The 19,503-nt window shown below is 49.8% G+C and overlaps 1 protein-coding gene and 1 long non-coding RNA gene across 5 annotated transcripts in view; one reads left to right on the top strand and one right to left on the bottom strand.

Annotated features, from left to right (window-relative positions):
- Positions 1-19,503, top strand: part of LOC113596292 (uncharacterized) — a 100,113-nt gene that overhangs the window by 53,081 nt on the left and 27,529 nt on the right. Inside the window, exon 4 of one of the 4 annotated variants that reach the window (XR_008294225.1) lies at positions 42-268. The exons of the other annotated variants lie outside the window; for them this stretch is intronic. This is a non-coding gene — a long non-coding RNA (uncharacterized LOC113596292). Of the gene's footprint in view, positions 1-41; positions 269-19,503 lie in introns of those variants that run through there. 4 annotated transcript variants of the gene reach the window in all.
- Positions 14,546-16,811, bottom strand: FZD2 (frizzled class receptor 2). The gene has a single exon (XM_015071470.3). The coding sequence runs from the start codon at positions 16,362-16,364 to the stop codon at positions 14,667-14,669; it is 1,698 nt and encodes a 565-aa protein (XP_014926956.2). The 5' UTR covers positions 16,365-16,811; the 3' UTR covers positions 14,546-14,666.

The following is a 19,503-nucleotide window of genomic DNA, read 5'->3' as shown; positions in this document are numbered from 1 at the left end:
AGATCACAGCTATTTATACATATGTTTCTCTTCTTGTCCAGAATGTCTCACATGGGTGTAGGCAGGCCGCCATCCCTCAGATTGATTGACTGATAAACCCTCCAGAAGGCAGGGACAAGATCAGTGCTCAAACCTACAGCTCAAGCTCTCAACTCCTGTCTGAATGTCAGAACCACATCTCCAAATGCTTACCGGATATCTTCTGCTTGAAGTAAATGCGTTCAAAACTGAGTTTATTACCTTCTTGTAATAAACAGAGAAAATCATGCTCACCAAGTATTCTATGTGCTCCCCTCTACTTTCCAAACTTCTGTAGTTAGGAGAGGCCATAAGACTGGTTCTGGCCAATGAAATGTGCATGGAAGCAACGTACATCATGTCTGGGCTGGGGTAATAAAAAGCCCTGTACACAATTCTCTAGTATCTCTCTCTCCTCCTGTCATGTAACTGAGGACGTGACTAAAGGAGCCATGTGTTGTAGGTGGTGTGGCTACAAGATGGTGGAGCTTGGATCCCTGAGTGACTGTATGGAGTGGAGACCCCTGTGGACCACATAGGACCTATAGTATGAGTGAGAAAACAAAACAAATCTTTGTTTTGTTAAGCCAATGAGATTTCAAAGTTATTAATTACTGCAGCATAATCTACATGATCCTAACAGATTCTCTACTCTCCAATCTGCATGTTATCTTTATTCCTTCCATTGGTGAGTGATGGCTCACCCATCCAATTATCCCAGCTGGTAACTTCAAGCTGCTTCCTCCTTCACTTTCCTTTCGATTTGACAGACAGTGCTTGGGCTAGGCCTCATCTGACCCCTCTCTTGGATCAGAATCAGCATCCTGCCTGATTTCTCTGACTTTAGACTCCTCTTTCCCGCCATCCTCCTTATTGCCTCCAGAGTTCTCTTTCTAAAACACAAATCTGATCACAGTACTCACTGAGCTTAAACACCTCTACCTGTTATTTCCTGTAGGATAAAAACCAAAAATCTGAGGCTGGCACCAAGTACCTTGATTAGTCAACCAACCTTGCCAGTCTCCCCTGCCACCTAGTACTCTTAAGATCTAGCCACATTGGGAGCGTCTGGGTGGCTAAGTCAGTTGAGTGTCCGACTTTGGCTCAGGTCATGATCTCATGGTTCATGAGTTTGAGCCCCACATAGGGCTCACTGGTGTTAGTACAGAGCCCACTTCGGATCTTCTGTCCCCCTCTCTCTGCCTCTCTCTCTCTCTCAAAAAAAAAAAAAAAAAAATCCAGCCACATGGGATGACCAGTGAGTCCCCAAACATACTAGGCTTTCTTGGCCTCTCAGTACAGGTAAATGTAGATCCCACTACCTGGAAAGCTCTTCCTTCCCTTGTCTTCCTGGAAAATTCCCACCCCTTTTTCAAAAACCCAAATTAAATGTACTCTCAATAAAGCCAGGCAGAATTATTTTTATCCCTCTTTTGTGTTGCTCAGAAACTCCGGACCTTCCTCTATTTGCATTTATCACTAAATTTTAAGAATCCATTTACAAGTTCGCCTCTCCCACTAGGCTGGAATTTGTATTCCTAGGGGCAAAGCAGGTAGAAGTGTATTCAAAGAATGAGTGAATAAGTAGATGGATCAAGGAAAGAATTCTTTTATATCTGTCTCTTACTGTTTACATCATTTGTACCCTAGAATTTCCTCAATGTGCAGTACATTGGTTATCTACTGCTGTGTAAAAAAAAAAAATTACCCAAAAACTAAGTATTTTTATTTAAAAAAAATTTTTTTAAGTGATTTTAATGTTTATTTTTGAGAGACAGAGACAGAGTGTGAGTGGGGAAGGGTCAGAGAGAGGGAGACACAGAACCTGAAGCAAGCTTCAGGCTCTGAGCTATCAGCACAGAGTCTGACGTGGGGCTCAAACTCACGGACTGCAAGATCATGACCTGAGCCAAAGTCGGACACTTAACCGACTGAGCCACCCAGGTGCCCCAATTTAAAAAAATTTTTTTAATGTTTATTTATTTATTTTGAGAGAGAGAGAGAGAGCACACACACATGCTCATGTGCAAGTGGAGGAGGGGCAGAGAGAGAGTGAGAGAGAATCCCAAGCAGGCTCCACACTGTCAGATGGAGCCTGACACAGGGCTCAATCCCACAAACGGTGAGATCAAGACCTGAGCCAAAATGAAGACGGGGACGCTTAACCAACTGAGCCACCCAGGCGCCTCTAAAACTAAGTATTTTTTTTAAAGATTTTTGGGGGTGCCTGGGTGGCTCAGTCTTAATTAAGCATCTGACTTCGGCTCAGGTCATGATCTCGCGGTTGGTGGGTTCAAGCCCTGCATCGGGCTCTGTGCTGACAGCTCAGAGCCTGGAGCCTGCTTCAGATTCTCTGTCTCCCTCTCTCTCTACCTCTCCCTCGCTCATGCTCCGTCTCTCTCTCTCAAAAATAACATTAAAAAAAATAAAGGTTTTTACAAAATGTTTATTTATATTGAGAGAGAGAGGGAGGGGCACAGAGAGAGGGAAGGAGAGAGAATATCCCAAGCAGGCTCCATACAGTCAGCCCAGAGCCCGACGCAGGCGGGGCTTGATCTCTTCAACCGTGAGATCATGATCTGAGCTGAAATCAAAAGTCAGATGCTTAACCGACTAAGCCACCCAGGGGCCCCTAGAACTAAGTATTTTTAAACAACAGGCATTTATTATCTTGCAGTTTCTGTGGGTCATAACGGCGAGCACAGCTTAGGTGGGTGCTTTTGGCTCAACAAATCTCGCGAGGCTGCGGTCAACTGCCAGCTGGGGTTGGGGTCTCATCCAAAGACTTGACTAGAACAGAGTGGGGGAAAGGGAATCCGCTTCCAAGCTCACTGACATGGGTGTTGGCAGGCTTCAATCCCTTACCACGCAGGGAGGAGATTACATAAAGACGTGAACACCAGGAAGCAGGGATCACTGGGGGCCAACCCAGAAGCTGCCTACCACATGCAGTCATGCAGTTTTTCTACTTTAAACGACATGAGGAAAAGAGAAGGACCAGAGAAATTCCTAGTGCAGGATCTTGAGCCAGCCTAATACCTTTGAAAGCAAAAATCCTAACCCCTGAGAGGGAGTCAACAAAAATTTTACCTAGCTCTGACGAAAACGGATGTATATGTGTGTATGCACACACCCAGGCATTTGTGTACCCAGAAGTCCTGAGAGAAAGCTAGTCATTTTTACACATGTACAGTAAATGGCAGAGATTGAAATCAAGGACTTTGTATGGTGACCCTGAGACAGAAGGCAGGTATGGTGGTCCAGAAGGAAGGGCAGGTTGAGATAGAAGAATGTCCCATTCTGCTTTTCCCCCTAGACTGAGAGTCAGCAAACGTAGGATCTGGACTTGACGTGGTGCAAAGAGACTGTGGGATCCCAGGGCTATTCGTTTAACCCTCCTGTTGCTCCACTTCTTTATCTGTAAAATAAAGGGGTTCGGTCATATGATTTTTTTAAAGATTCTTTTGTATTTTTTTTTTAGTGATCTCTAACACCCAACATGGGGCTTGAACTTAAAACCCCAAGATCAAGAGTCACATACTCCTCCAACTGAGCCAGGTGCCCCTAAATATTTTTATTTTATTTATTTATTTTTAAGATTTTATTTTTAAGTCATCTCTACACCCAGTGTAGGGCCCAAACTTACAACAGTGACATCAAGAGTTGCGTGCTCCACTGACTGAGCCAGCAAGGCACCCCCGGTCATGTGATCTTGAAGAGCCTTTTAATCTCTATTATTCTACAGTATAAAGTAGAGGTTAATAGCATGAGCTCTGGTGTCAGACTACCTGAGTTCAGGTCTAAGTGATCACACTTACAAGCTGTTACCTTGAAAAAATTACTTAACTGCTCTGGTTTCCAGCCCATTCTTAGGAATAAATGAATTAATGCCTGTCAAATACTTAGAACAATGTCAGATACATAGCAAGTACTTAATTAACTGAATTATTACTATCCATTTGTTTCAGTTCTCTAGTGCTGCATAACAAAGTACCCCAAAACTGAGTAGCTTAAAAGAACACCCATTTTATTATATCCCATAATTTTATGGGTCAAGAATTTGGATAAGGCTTGCTTGGGTGTTTCTCCTGTTCCACAGGCATCGTTGAGGATATTTAGTGATATTCAGCTGCTAGGTGGGCTGGTCTGGAGGATTTAAGATGGTTTCACTCACCTGTCTAGTGTGTCAGTAGGGATGGCTGAAAGGCTGGGCTCAGCTAGAAATATTAACCAGAGCACCTCCATGTGGCCTCTCTAGCATGGTGGTCTCTGGAAAGCCTGACTTCTTAGATGGCAGCTCAGGAATCCTGAGGGTGAGGGTTCCCATGAACAGGCTGAAGCTACATGGGTCTTCGTGACCCAGCCTGGGATGTCATGTAGCATCACTTCCACCATAGTCAACTGGTCAAAGCAGCCCATATTCAAGGTGAGGAGACACAGACTCCACCTCTCAATAGGAGAGCCAAATAATCTGAAGTTATGTATTATAGCCACCTCACTTTCTGACCCCCAAGGAAGTTTCTCATATGAATCCTACAGGGATGTCAATGGACCAACCTATCCCTCTTTCTCTGTCAAGGAATTCGGATTATCTCTCCCTTCAAGGCAACAATTCACACTCCTCCCTAGAGATATGCATGTATACACTCACACATGTATAGCCATACACGCACGCACACACACACACACACACACACACACAGTCACACAGGTCTGGTACATGTAGCCAAGGCTGCCTCCATTTGTAGCCATGTCTTAGGTCAGGGAGACCCCAAGTCCTGCCCTACAGTTCTTTACCAGGAAGTTCACTGATTATTCCTACTCCTATTGGTGTGAAAGAGGGCATTAGTAGGGATGGAGTCCAGTCATTGATTAGAAAGAGACCATGTGTGTGTATCTGTGAGTGTGTGTGTGTGTGTGTGTGTGTGTGTGTGTACATGGCTCTTGCTTCTGATTGGCTCAAGTCAGTAAAGAAATGAGATCTGCTGTTGAGAACAGGCAGGCGTGGCTCAGATGTGTGTGTCAGGGCCAAGCTAGCGTGAGATTGAATTTTGCTGGGGCTCAACCCAAATCCTCACTTAGATCAGCCCTGCCACTCTCCTCTACACTCATCCGATGTTCCAGGCACGCTTTACTTCTCACTGTTCCCTGACTACGCCATGTTCTTCCATGGCTTTGCCCATGGGGTTCCTTTTGCACAGAAAGCCCTTGTCTTTTTCCCACCAGCCACAGTGTCTGTCTTTTGTATCACATGGTATTGTGATCATCTGCTTATATGGCCACTTTCTTCAAGAGCAGAGACCATGCTCCATTCTTCACTGTACCCCCATGCCTGGCAAAGAATAGTTTTCAACACTGGTTGAACCAACGGCTGAATACCCAGCTATTGCTCCCAGATTCAGCAACTATTCCTCCTCCACATCTGTGTGCTGCCTGATTCCACCCCAACTCCCTGAGCCCCTATGAGAAGGGGTGAAGGTCTCAAAAGCTAGGGTGGAAAGTTGGGGCTGGATTCTTGAGGCCCTAGAGAGACTCTGCAAAGTCTCAGAAAACAGGAAAGGACATGGCGCTGAGCTGTAGAGGTGTGGCCAGCAGACCCAGAGGCACTCACATTCCTAGTGGGAAAAGCCAGAGAATCCTGCAAGGTTTTTCCAGTGTGGAAGAGGATGTCTTAAAGTTTTCAAGCCTCAGTTGAAATAGTCCGTAAACACACCTGGTTCTGCTGGGTTAAGTGTTAGGGTCTGTAGGGAATACTCAGACCTGGACCTGAGCCAGCACCTTCCTGGAAGATGATTCTGGCTGCTGAGGTGGGGGCAGGTGCAGCTGAGAAAAGAGGTCCCCTGGACCAGTGCTCCTTACACTTGAATGTGCAAACAAATCCCCAGGGAATCTTGTTAAACTGCAGCTTCTGATTCGGTAAGTATGAGGTCAGATCCAAGACTCTGCTTTTCTAACAAGCTCCCAGGTGTTGGCACTGCTAGGGGGCAGGGGGGTGGGTAGAAAGCAGATGGAATCACACTTTGAGTAACAAAGACCTAGAAAACTGGCATTAAGATCCAGACATTGAGGGCTCAGGCCTTAGAAGGAGAGGCCACCATCAGCAATGTTACAAAAATGTTCAAGAGATGATGCAGGAGATGATATAGTATAAAGTCAGCCTGACCTTTATCTGGTATAGGTGCCAACCTTTACATTCTTTGAGTCGCTGACCATGACAGACATCACTAGTGGATTCCAGCACTATCTCCCATTAAACCAAGAGGAAGCCTCAGAATCCATCTTAACACAGTACTCCTGGGTAGCCACTACCAACGCATTACAGCTGGCATGAGAAATGACCCCATTTGCTATTTCTGGTATTGTGGTTAAAAGTCTGACTGCCTGCGCTCTTCTTGGGCTGGCTAGATGCCCTCTGAACAGCTGTTTCCACGAAATTCAGTTGCTTTAATATGCTGTAATTTGAGGTAAAGACAGCACTCATTTCGTAGTTCTTTTGAACATCAGATGCTATTATGAATGTATAGTGCTTAGCACAGTGTCTAGCACATAGAATGTCCCCTGTAAATGATGGCTACCACAAGGAGGCTGAAAGGATTGGCTGCATAATTGGGGGAGATGCGAGTGGTGAGGCGGGAGAGGAAAGTAAGGGAGAGAAGCCAGAGAGCTAAGAGTGGCGAAGGTTAGGTGGACAAAGGCTGTGCCAACCCTGGGAGGGCTGGGAGATTCCTAGCTCTCTCTGGATGGAAATGGGCCCCCTCCTGGCACAAAAGCTGTTTGATCAGAAGGGTTGCATGGCTCAGGTCATCTTGAGGTATCTGAGTTCAGAACTTCTTGTCAAGGAGGGGCGCCTGGGTGGCTCAGTCGGTTAAGCGGCCGACTTCGGCTCAGGTCATGATCTCGAGGTCCGTGGGTTCGAGCCCCGCGTCGGGCTCTGTGCTGACGGCTCAGAGCCTGGAGCCTGTTTCAGATTCTGTGTCTCCCTCTTTCTCTGACCCTCCCCTGTTCGTGCTCTCTGTCTCAAAAATAAATAAATGTTAAAAAAAAAAAAAAAAGAACTTCTTGTCAAGGAAAATCGTGAAAGACTTTGAAATGGTTAAAAAGATTACTGGGGGGGGGGGGGGTTGGCGAAGACTACTGCATGTCCTTGCAGGTTATCTTTGAGTTTTATTGTCTTTCAGTTATTTTACAACTCCGGCAACTGTAATCATGGACACTATTTTTGTCCATAAAATGTAAACAGTGTCTGGTGAAGATGTAACTGATATTACCCAGTGAATATTGCCCAGTTTTACATTAAGCAAATTTATTCCAACATTCTTTTTAAGTTTGCTTGTTGTTTGTTTAGAGCGGGCACAAACAGGGGAGGGGCAGAGAGGAGAGACAGAACCCCAAGCAGGCTTTGCGCCATCAACACAGAGCCTGATGCAGGGCTCGAACTCAGGAACGGTGAGATCATGTGAAATCATGACCTGAGCCAGATGCTTAACCAACTGAGCCCCCCCCGAGGTGCCCCAACACTGTCTTTTTTAACACTTTTATTTTTAAGTACTCTCTACACCCACCGTGGGGCTTGAACTCATGTCCCCGAGATCAAGAGTCACACACTCTTCTGACTGAGCCAGCCAGGCGCCCCTGTTTCAGTGTTCTTGATGGCCTAGATATCTTTCGGTTCTTTGGATTCTCCTGAACATCTTGCTGATTACTTCATTAATTGATGAGTCAAATGGAAATTTTGATGTATTTATTGTATCTTTGTATAAGAGTAATGATTCTGTCTGGTAAAAAAAAAAATTTTTTTCAGCATTCTCATTAGCAGTGAAGATTGAGCAAGAGGCTTCCAGGACCCTCTGTCCTAGACAAGTTTTCTCATGTGCTCCAAACAACACATTACACATGTTAAGTTTATAAGGGATTATGTCCAATTTCATTACTTGTTTTATACTATCCAAATAGATACATCATGATTTGATATTTGAACACGGACACATTCTCAAACGCTTATTTAGAGAGCTTGCTTAACAAAACATTAAAAACTCAGAAGCACCACAAAAGTACCATCTATTCATTCATTCGCTTAAACTAGATGGTTGTCTCCATGTGGGCAGGGACTGAATTTGTGCCTCTCTAGAGCTTAGCAAGTTCCTGAACTTGTGGTAAGCACTGAACACCCGAAATACTAACTACTGAGCCAATGCAATGAACGAATAAGCTTAACTAGCATTTATTAAGCACTTGCTCTGTGCCAGGCACTGCTTTAAACATTGTACTTGAATTAGTTTATTTAATTCTCCAACCAGTCTTGCAATGTAAGTATTATTACTATTCCCATTTACAGATAATGTACAGAGAGGTCAACACCTAGCAAGGGGCTAAGCCAGATTCAGGCCCAAGGAGACTGGCTCCGGAGCCTGATGTTGGACACCCGCTATGTGCCAGGCATATTGCTAGGCTCAGGGAGAGAGAGAAAAGACTAAACACAGGCTCTCCTTCAAAGAGGTCATAGTCAAGAAAGGAATGACAAACAATACTGTGATGTGCTGTGACCATTGAGAACACAGTGTGGGGACAGGATTGGCCAGGGGTATGGCTGGCTGCAGAGGGGCCACCTGACCTCAGGGACATTCTGAGTCAACAGTAGTTAATATGTAAAGCTAGGAAAAGGGAAAGGCATTCAGGCCACAGGAACAGTACATGCAAAATCACGGGGCATGGTTGGTCTGAAAACACAAGAGTTCCAGAGGATGGCACATAGGAGTGCAGGGGAGGACAGTGGGAAGTGAGACTGGAGAGCTAAGAGCCAGATCCAGACCTTGGAAAGCCTTCTGAGCTGAGTTGCTGAGGGAGGGAGGGGTTGGGACACTCTTTGGAGGCCTTGTAGGATTTTAACCAAAAGACATTAAACCCAGTACACAGAATTCCCTTCAAGCCACATCCCACCCCAGAGAGTTCCCTAGGAGACCTAGACCAGTTGGGAAATGCAATAGGACTGTGGGTCACACCCAGTGCCACCTGGGAGCAGTGGCTGGGAGTACTCCCTCCCTCACACCCACAACTCCTGCTGCTGTGCTCACCCCCACACACAGCATGGCCACTTCAGGCCCACTCCCTGTCACATTCCCCCTAGAGGGTGAGGCCAGAGAGATGAGAATTAAGCACCCTCCCTTCTTACATCCCTTCCTTGCCCACCCTCTGACTCCACTATCCTAAGCAGCTGCAGAGCCCGGCACACCGTAGGCCCCAGTCAGAGGAAGAACGGGAGACTGGCGCTTCCTGGGGGGGCCAGGGCTCTGGGCTGTACCCTCCCCTCCCAGCGGGCTGAGGCTGGTGATTAGCTGGGTTAATTATATCCAAGCCATTTCCGATTGGCACAAGCCCACCCACCCACAGAGCCTGCCCAGAAGGCGTGCAGGCCGGGCCGAGGGTCGCAATGCCAGGGCACCAGCGACCCTGGGAGGGGGTCCTGACCCTTGCAATGGCCAAAAGGAGGGTGGTTGTCCTCCCAGCTCCAGGACCTCCTGCCCTCCCCTCACCCCAGGCCTCCTTCTCAACACTTCCTACCCCATCCTCCCTTTTGCATGTCCCCGCACAAATCCCTTTCCTGCCCCTCCTCCTCCAGGTTTGGAATGAAATCATGGGGCTCTGAGTTCCGCACGAGGCCCCTACATAAACACTCTGATTGGGGCTAATTATAAGGGCCAGGTTGGGAGGCTGGAGCCTTCAGAAAGCTTGGCTCTCAAACAAAGGGCCCAGGGCTCAGCCCTCAGCCCAGGCCGGCCCCTCCCCAGGCTTCATTAGGAATAAGGAGGGTCCTGGGCCACAGGCAGTCCTCTCTGAACTCAATCAATAGTTTCTGGGCTTGTTCCATGTCCCAAGTCCCATCTTGTCCTTTCTCCAGGCATCAAATCCGGGCCCTGCCCAGATGGTTTGGAAAGGCTGCAAGCCTGCAGTGGAAGGCAAGGCAGCTGGGGAGGGGTTCTCAGGCAGTGAGGCTGGGGATGGGGCAGAGCGGGGGGGGGGGGGGGGGGGGGGGGGAGGGGGGGGGTAAGGGGGGGCAGGGGGGGGAGGCGCAGGGGAAGCCAGCTGTGACAGCCCTAGCCCTAATTAGCCGGCTTCAAAGCTGGCTGGAGAGAGAGCCCGCCTGCGTGTGTGCCCTGCTCACTCAGGCGGGTAAGACATTTCTGTCCTAATCAGAGGAGAGGCTGGGAGAAAAACACTGCCCACCACCCCCAGGAGCCTCTAGACTGTGAGCTCGAACCCAGAGTCAGGTGCAAAACCTGGGAGCACAGGAAATCATTCTGTTTTGTTAAAATTATCAGCAACAATAGAGTAAAAAGCCCTGAAGAAATGCACATCCTTTGATCTAACGATTCTTTTAGGAATTAGCCTAAGTATCAGGGAGATGCTACAACTTATTGAACTTTTATGTGCTGGCTTTGTGTATACCATCTGATAAAATCTTCATGGCAAGTTGCCAGACAGGTACAGCCACCTTTTTACAGATGAGGACAGGGGCTCAGAGGTTAGGAGACTTCCACAGGGCTCATAGCTGGCGATGTCTCATGCCAGAGCCTGTACTCTCTATCATGATCTGCCTGTGTGTCTCTTTTTTGCCTGCTTTTCTCCCTCTACAACAAAGGTATTTACACACTCATTCCACTCTGCTGCACTTGATAATTTGTTACCTTCCAGAGAGGCAGGAATGAGGGAATAATCTGGTTTGGGGGTGTTTCTGGTTTTGTAGACCTGATGGTTTTCCCTCCTGAACTCCGCCCCCCCCCCCCACCTTTCCATAACATAAGTGATTAGACACTTGAGGGAATACCAGAGTTCCCCCAAGAAGGTGAAGGATGCCCACTGGAGAAGTGGAGATACCCAGTCATCAGGACTAGAAAATGTCTAAACCAGGAATTGGAAAACTAGCTTGGGGATGGGGCGATGGAGGGGGGCACAGAGAGTTCACCAGCCACCTAAAGTTACATGCAAAATTGTTTGTTCACTAGAGTCTGCCCATCTTCTCCCAGGAAAAGCTCCAAAGATTTTTTAGGTTCTCAGATGGGTCAGTGGCCCCAGTTTAAAATTCATTTTGAGGAAAGGAAGGGGAGTCCAGAGAAAGAAGGGACCATCTACAGTGAGCAGGTAGATGATCAAAGGCACGATGCCTCTGATATAGCAGAATCTGGGCTCAGCTTCCCCAGACATGGGCCCCATGGCACCCTGGGATGGCATCTCCCCACTTCTGGAATCCAGCCCAGATCTAGGGCCCCAACACCCTATAATACAGAAGTCATCAGCCCCAGATCCTAGTGATCTTCATTCTCTGGGGATGTTCAGAAGAATTTTGTCTTGGAAAACTTTACTGTCCTCTTCTGCGGCTAGTTCTTAAAGGACAATGAGTTTGTAACTAATAGAACCATCTTTAGGAGGGGAGGCTGGGAGCAGGTGTGGAAAAGCCAAAGTCTGATCCACGATCGAGGAGTCTGGAGGAGAAATGCCCTGAACCTAGAGAGCCTGTTGCTCCTTTGTGGGATGGAGTGAGGGTGGGAGAGCAGGTAGAAAGCAGCTGCGTCTGTGATGTGACTGGCCTCAGGTGAAAGGTCTTCCTTTGGGCCCTTGACCCTCCACCAGACAAAGCCTCTCTCTTCCAGAGGGAGGCCTCAACCCACTTACAACTACTCATAGGGTGGCCCAGAACTCTGCAAAAGCAGACCTCTGAGCCCATGTGTTTAACTGTGTTTTCCAATCAAGGCAGTGGAGACCCCTCTCCAGATATGGCAGTGAGTTCAGGTAATCTGCCTTTGGGTCTCTGCTCCAGGCACGGTCTCTCCTAAATTCCCTGCACTTGGGGGTAACACTTCCCTTCCTCTGAGAGCTGATTCATTAAAGCAAGGAGAGCAGCCAAGTGGGACATTCCCCACTACTTTCCATAAGGTAATTAGCCCTTGCCCCCCTCCCTGGCCTTTGGGGAAGGGGAGGGTATCTAGAACTGTCCTGTCCAAAGGAGGCCATTATCATCTACCCTGTCCCCCGTCCCCCCCCCCCATAAAACCTATTTTTTCCACTTTCTTGGGCCCTCTTCTGCGTTGGCAGGAGACTTTCAGGGAAGGGGGTTAAGAACAGTCTTTACCAAAATTCCCTCTCTCTCACCCCCACTCAGGGAAGGAAAAGAGATCATTGCTGTTAGGCCACCAAGTGTTCCTGCTATCAGCGTGAGGGTCCACTGACAAATGCACCCAAAGCACTAAGAGCTGGGCTCCTGGGCCTTGGGGGGTGGGGGGTGGGGTGGGATGCAGGATGGGCTCTTACCCAAATCTTCAAGAGACCAGTTCTCCTCTTTCCACTGGGTTCCATCTCAGCCGCTGCAACCCCCCTCCCTTTCACCATTCTTTCCAGGAGAGGCACTCACAATTTGTAATTTAACTCTTTCCTGCAGCCCTTGCAGGGTTCCTTTAGAATTTTGCAGCAAACGGAGCTCCGGGAGTGACTCCCCTGCCTGCTTCTTTGATAGTTGAGAGAATCTCATGTTGGGCCTTCACACACATCATCATTTGAGAAAGAGTTACTTTTAACATATAAGGTTGACCACCCGCACAAACCATTTGGGGGAAGGTTATATATTTTGGGAAGGGGGCTCTGCTGAAATCCCCAGGCTTCATACAATTCCAAACAAAGCCCAACATACGACTTCAATTACCACCAAACATTTCCAGATCCCCTCCCCCAACATAAACTAACACACACAAACACATGGAAGTAGGGGTTCTAACTTACTTTCTCCCTTGTCCCAAAGACTGCCAACAAAGGGTGGTAAGGCACCATTTCCCCCATCATCATTTAGCTAAAAAAAACAAGGTCTGGGGGCAGGGAACCTCTTCTCCACCCCACCCCCAACCAAGTAGGCCAAGGGGAGAGGGAAAGAGGGGGTGTGGTTTGGTTAAACTAATAAAATGTTACAACCCTGTTAAATACAATTAAAGGGCTAGATCTCTAGAAGATAATTAAATGCGCTTTATTATGATTAGTAGCTTTTAATTTGCACTATTATCAAGAAACAGGCGATGGTGAAAAACTGAGTTATGTGGCATAGTTGTTCCACCCTACCCTTTGGTCTTCAATCCTTTGGAATTAAAATTCTAAAATATTCCAAATAGTTGAGGGAAATGATGTGTATTGGATACGGCAATTCTCTTACCAGCGTCAAAAATACTTTAAGAAAAGTGTTGCCTTTTATTTTGGGGGGTTTAGGGGGAAGATAAGAAACATCTGTTGTAAACATTCTATCAATCTTGTGATATAGAATGTCATGTAAACACTCAACCCCACCCCCACAGCACAAAGAGCCTGCCCAGAGCCTCCTTCCAAAGCAAAGATACCCACCTTTCCCTACCCGGCCTTTCTGGACAAGTTTGAAAAGAAACGTCTTTTGTTAAAGGAAAACTAAAAATCCCACCAGTCCATCAGTCCCCTCCCTCCAACCCAACCCATTTTTATTGCTTTTGGGGAGGAAAATTGAGGCAAAACAAAAAAACAAAAAAAACCAAACCCCACACAGAACACACAAGCCAACCCGCAAACTTCTAATCTCAGTGCGAGAGAAGATATTCGGTTTGGGGGAGTTGGGGGGGGGGTGCCGCGGAAGGAGCCGACTACAGGGGAGACGGGGGAGAGACGCAAGGGCATCTCCAAACGGTTGACTTTTGCGAACTAATGCTCCCCCTGAAAATGGAGGCAGTCAGGATTGATACTCCAGGTAGCAGCGGGGTGGGGTGGGGTGGGGTGGGGTGGGGTGGGGTGGGGGTGAGGGGTCGGGAGTGGTTTTGTTTCAAAACACTTTTCACAAAGCACTACAAAGCACTTTCTGCCCACTCCAAGCGCCTGGGGGCAGCCAGCTGAAAAGAAGTAAAGTCAAAGAGGAGAAAGATCTTCCGGCTTGCAGGGGAGCAGGCCACAGGGGTGAGGAGCATTCCACACCCCATCTCGCCCTATCCATCCCCACCGTCCCACTGGCGGGTTTGGGTTCCCCCCACCCCCCACGTCTTCATCTCTTTTAGGAGTGCTCCAAAGATGGAGTGAAGGGGACAGGGCACGTGGGGAGAGAAAGGGAAAGGGAATAAAACCAGAAGAATCCGAGTCTTGTTCAAAAATACCCAACAGCTTCCACAGGCCCAGCGTCAGCGAGAAGGCTCACGTATTTGGCTTTGGGAGTTGAATGTAACCAACTTCCAACTCCTCGCGGCAAACACCTCTTCCAGCAGGCCCAGCCCTGCCAAAACCCACAACACTAACCCAAGTAGGAGATGGTGTTTGCAAGGGCACTGAAGAAAGGCGAGGGCCCCCTTAAACGCCTCCCTCCTTTCATTCCTCAGCCCTGGCGCCCCTTGCTGCTCCTTCTCCGCGCCCCCCCCCCGCCCGTTTTTCTTTTAAATAGAAAATATATAATTAAATTTACAGACTATTTACAGTTTTAATTACAAACCTGATGGGGGTGTTGAACAGAGAATTCTCTTTAAAAAGCAACCTAAAAAAGAAATGGTTTCGATTGTTCTTTATTTAAAAAAATAAAATAAGGAGTCTGTAGGAGGCCCCCCCCCGGGCAGAAGCAAGCGCGGCGCGGGTGGCCTGGGGACGCGCGGCGGCGTAGGGACACCCCCTCACACGGTGGTCTCGCCGTGCCGGCTGTTGGTGAGACGGGTGTAGAACTTCCTCCACGAGTGCAGCGTCTTGCCGGACCAGATCCAGAAGCCCGACGTGATGCCCACGATGAGCGTCATGAGGTATTTGATCATGTAGACGGTGAAGTCGGGTGACATGCGCGGCGTGTAGTGCGCCGGGCACGGGATGGCCAGGCTCTTGCAGTGCTGGCTCACCCACGAGCGCTCCCAGTGCTCTCGAAAGGCCTGCTCGTAGAAGTAGCAGGCGATGACGATGGTCGCAGGCACGGTGTAGAGCACCGAGAAGACGCCGATGCGCACCATGAGCCGCTCCAGCTTCTCCGTCTTGGTGCCGTCGTGCTTCATGATGGTACGGATGCGGAAGAGTGACACGAAACCAGCCAGGAGAAAGGACGTGCCTATGAACAGGTACACGAAGAGCGGCGCCAGCACGAAGCCCCGCAGCGGGTCCAGGCTGTTGAGGCCCACGAAACACACGCCGCTCAGCAGGTCGCCGTCAATCTGGCCCATGGCCAGGATAGTGATGGTCTTGACCGCCGGCACGGCCCACGCGGCCAGGTGGAAGTACTGGGAGTTGGCCTCGATGGCCTCGTGGCCCCACTTCATGCCCGCCGCCAGGAACCAGGTGAGAGACAGGATGACCCACCAGATGGAACTGGCCATACTGAAGAAGTACAGCATCATAAAGAGGATGGTGCAGCCCTCCTTCTTGGTGCCCTGCACCACTGTGCGGTAGCCGTCCTCGGAAAAGCGCTCGTTACACACGACGCGCTCCTGGAGCACGAAGCCCGCGATGTAGGCCACCGAGACCATAGTGTAGCAGCCGGACAGAAAGATGATGGGTCGCTCCGGGTAGCGGAAGCGCTGCATGTCTACCAGGTAGGTAGTGACGGTGAAGAAGGTGGAGGCGCAGCACAGCACCGACCAGGTGAGGATCCAGAGGCGCGCGAAGCGCGTCTCCTCCTGAGAGAAGAACATGGAGCCGTCGGGCCGCGCCGGCTCACAGGGCGCCGCGCAGTCGCGCTCGCCCAGAAACTTGTAGCTGAGATAGGATGGCACCTTGAGGACGCGCGGGCAGTGGAAAGGGTGCTCCAGCGTGGCGTAGCGCGGGGGCGAGCCGCCGCCGCCCGGGCCGCCCGGGGTGCCCCCGGCACCCGGCTGCAGGCCAGGCGGAGGCGCGGTAGTGAGCAGCGCGGGCGTGCCGTCTTCGGAGTGGTTTTGGCCCACGCAGATCTGCTCCGCGCCGTGGCGCGGAAAGTGCTCGCAGCGCAGGCGCTCGGGCCACTGGAAACCGAACTTGTTCATGAGCGCCTCACAGCCCTGGCGCGCGCGCTCGCAGATGGAGCGGCACGGCGGGATGGCCTGCTCCAGCACGGTGCACACGGGTGCGTACATGGAGCACAAGAAGAAGCGCAGTTCGGGGGAGCACTGCACCTTCACCAACGGGTAGAACTGGTGCACCTCCAGGCCCGCGTCCTCCTGGTTCGTATGGCCCAGAAGGTTGGGCATGATGGTCTGGTTGTAGGCGATGTCCGTGCACAGCGGGATGGAGATGGGCTGGCAGAAGCCGTGGTCTGGGATGGAGATGCCCTTCTCCCCGTGGAACTGGGCCGGCCCGGCGGCGGGCAGCAGCAGCAGCGGCAGCAGCAGGCGGGGCAGGGCGCTGCGGGGCCGCATGCTGGCCGCCGCCCCCCACTCGGCTCCCGGGCGCCCCCCCGCCCCCGCCCCCAGTCCCGAGACCGCGCGCCTTCCCAGCCGCCGCCGCCGCCGCCTCGCTGCCGCCTCCCGCGCCTCTTTGCAAAGTTTGCTGGCGGCTGCAGAGTTGGGGAGGCCGGGCGGGGGAGGGGGGCGGCGCGCCTGCCGGCTCGCTCGCCGCGGTCCGACTGAGCCGCCGGAGACACCGCGCGCTGCTTGCCCTCTCTCCTCTTCTTCCTCCTCCTCTCGCCTCTCCCCTCCCTTCTCCGCCCAGAGACTCCTTTGTGCCTTCCTCCAGCCCTCACCTCGGCCTCTCCGATCCCAATTAGTCGGTTTCAAGGGGGCCCCCGCCAGCGGCCCCGCCCTCCTCTCAGCCCCCCAAAAAAGGGATCCTTGAAACCGCCCCGTCGAGCGCTAAGCACCATCCCAAAATGTGCTCTCGGCCAATCAGATTTAAACTCCAGGACCAGCCCCGAGGGCTGGATTGGTCGACCACAACATAATGAGATCAGAAACCAGATGCCAACAAAACTTCCCCCCCCCTCTTTTTGCTTTTTAAAGAGACAAGCTATTATTATATTAAGGGCTGTTTGCCCAGCACGGGATTTCTCCGGAGTCGCGGCGGCGAGATTCGGAGACACACATTCTCCAGAACTGCGGCAGACTCAAGCCACTCAGCCCTGGATCATTCTTCTTCTGGGGGGCCAAGGCGGTCTCCGGCGTAGGGCCACTTTAAATCCTTACCTCCGCCCCTGCTCCTAGAACCCCACCTATTCCAGTCCAATTTTTCAAATCAACTGAAAAATCTCAAGTTTAAAGTGTTTAACAAGAGAGAGAAAAACTTAAGAAACTAGCAGTTCACAAAGACTTTTCTCTCAACCCCGTCTCAAGGAATCCAGACAAAAGTTTCTCTTCACGCCTTACGTAGACCCCAAGGAGTTTGCCTTGCCCCTCCCCCCCTTAAACACACTCTTCAATAACCCTCTGAAAAATGAGAGCCTGTCTCTTTAAGAGGCTCTTAAAGGGGCCTGGACTCCGGGGCGTAATTGCCCCGTAGCGAGCACAAAGGAGCCCATTATGGTTCTTTGTGTTCGGTGGCACCTCAAAGTGAGAAAACTCAGGAACTTAGAGGCCCAGAGCTGGAGGATTGGGGCGGGGGTTGAAGGGGGCGAGGTGAAGGAGAATGGCCCAGAGCTCCGGCTTCTCCCTCCTCCTTCTTCCGAGGCAAATCTTAATTATGCAAAGTAAAGTTTAGTTGCCATAACGAGGAGGTCTTAATCGAAAGTTAATGGTGGGGGGTGGGGGGTGACGGGCAGTTCTGAGTGAGGAGATGACTCTCTTAGACCGTTTGGGGGAATTTTCCTCCTTTCTCCCTACCTCTGCCTCCGCCCCCCTGAAAGCTTCCAGATACAGCCTCCTGGGAGAGAGGGAGCTTTACCCAAACCTTAAGCGATTCCACACTAGAAAGAGGTGGCGTGTGTGGCGAGAGAGAAGCTGGGGCGGAGGGGGGGTGGCGTTGTGGAGGGTTACCCACCCCTCCCCCCATCTCTCACCTGGTTGGGGATGTGTAGTAGGCTAGAAGGGTTCCTACTAGTTTAGCAAGGTCTTTTTTTTCTCCTTCTAGGATGTTAAATTTGGGAAGAGGTTTGGGGGGGAGGATGGGGGGATTTGCATGTAAATCTCCAGGGCCTGATGCTGGATGATGGATCAATTATTTCTGTTGTCTCTCCGGAGGGAAAGGCGGGGCCGGGGGGGGGGGGTGGCATTTAAAAAGAAGAAAGAAAATTGAGTTTTGGAAACCCTTTTGCTTCTCAGTACAAACCAAATCCTCCCAGCCTGGCGAGCTGTTTCCTGCTCCGTTCTAGAAAAGGATTGCTTTAAAAACAACAACAAAAGAAATTTGAGAGACGGAAAGAAGAAAGGAATAGGTGGGCAGAAGAAAAAAAATTCTAAGTAGATACATACAACACATCCAGGTCTGACAGGATTCTTTTTTTTTTTTTTTCTGGATTGAATGATAAACAGATTTTCAAGTTATTTACAACATAAAAGTGTTCCTTATCGGACCCTGGAGAAGTTGCCTTTTCGCTACTTTAGGAAGAATATTTTCCTTCAGAATCAGAGGCATGCACCTTCACTCTCCATTCCATTTCCAGTCCCCCCCCCACCCCCCACCCCAAGACCACTTGGTCGCAGAGCTGGCTGGGGAGGGGACAGTTGTACTCTAGGAGGCCGGAGCCACGCCTGAGGCGCTGCTCCTTCGGATCTCCCCTCCAGTGTACATCCCAGCACATCTCCAGAGCTGGGACCAAGCCTGTGAGCAGAGCAGTGAAAACAAAAATGAGTTAAGACAGGTTCCTACTCTCCACTCAGGAAGCTCACCGTCTGATAGGAAATTGAGAGTAAATCTCCAATAGAAACGCGGCATCTTCAATTTCCTTCCACGACAAACTTGTTTTCCTGCCCTAGGGCCAGTTTTGAGTGACAGTTATCCCTTCCCCAGCCGCCCCCACAAAGGGGGAGCTGGAGGTGGAAAAAAGAAATAATAGACATAAAAAATGTCTATTATTTACCCAGAAAACCAGTCATCCCTTCAACACACTTTTATCGAATCTTCTAATTTCAAACCACTGTGGGAGGTGTTGTAGGCAACACAGGAGGAAATGGCAGCAGCCCTTTGCCCTTCAAGAGTTTATGGCGTCTCGAAGGAAGAGTGATTCTACTAAGACCTTACATGTAGCTAGCATTTTTCCATGAAATAAGAAATCGCGACAATTCATGATTACTCTTGCCTTTCACGTGAAGGTCTGGAGTGTGAACAGGACCAGAACCTGTATCTTCAGATTTCGGGTGTATCCACAGCACTCTCCCGTCTACCCACGGGTCTATCCGTACAGCACTTACTATATACAAACGTTTACACAAAGCCACCTTTCAACTACAGATTTGTAACTAAAAGAAATTAATAGATTCTCTCAGTTTAAACACTATATGATGTCATTTGATAGATACAGCACTTAGTTCTGATTGCTTTTTAATTAGCTTGAGCGTTGACCTGGACCTGATCCCTAACTCAGATAGTCATTTTACTTTTTTGAACCTTAGTTTCCCCATCTGCAAA

Source organism: Acinonyx jubatus, chromosome E1 (assembly GCF_027475565.1).
Source record: "Acinonyx jubatus isolate Ajub_Pintada_27869175 chromosome E1, VMU_Ajub_asm_v1.0, whole genome shotgun sequence".
NCBI lineage: Eukaryota > Metazoa > Chordata > Mammalia > Carnivora > Felidae > Acinonyx > Acinonyx jubatus.
This window is presented reverse-complemented; position numbering and strand designations above follow the sequence as displayed.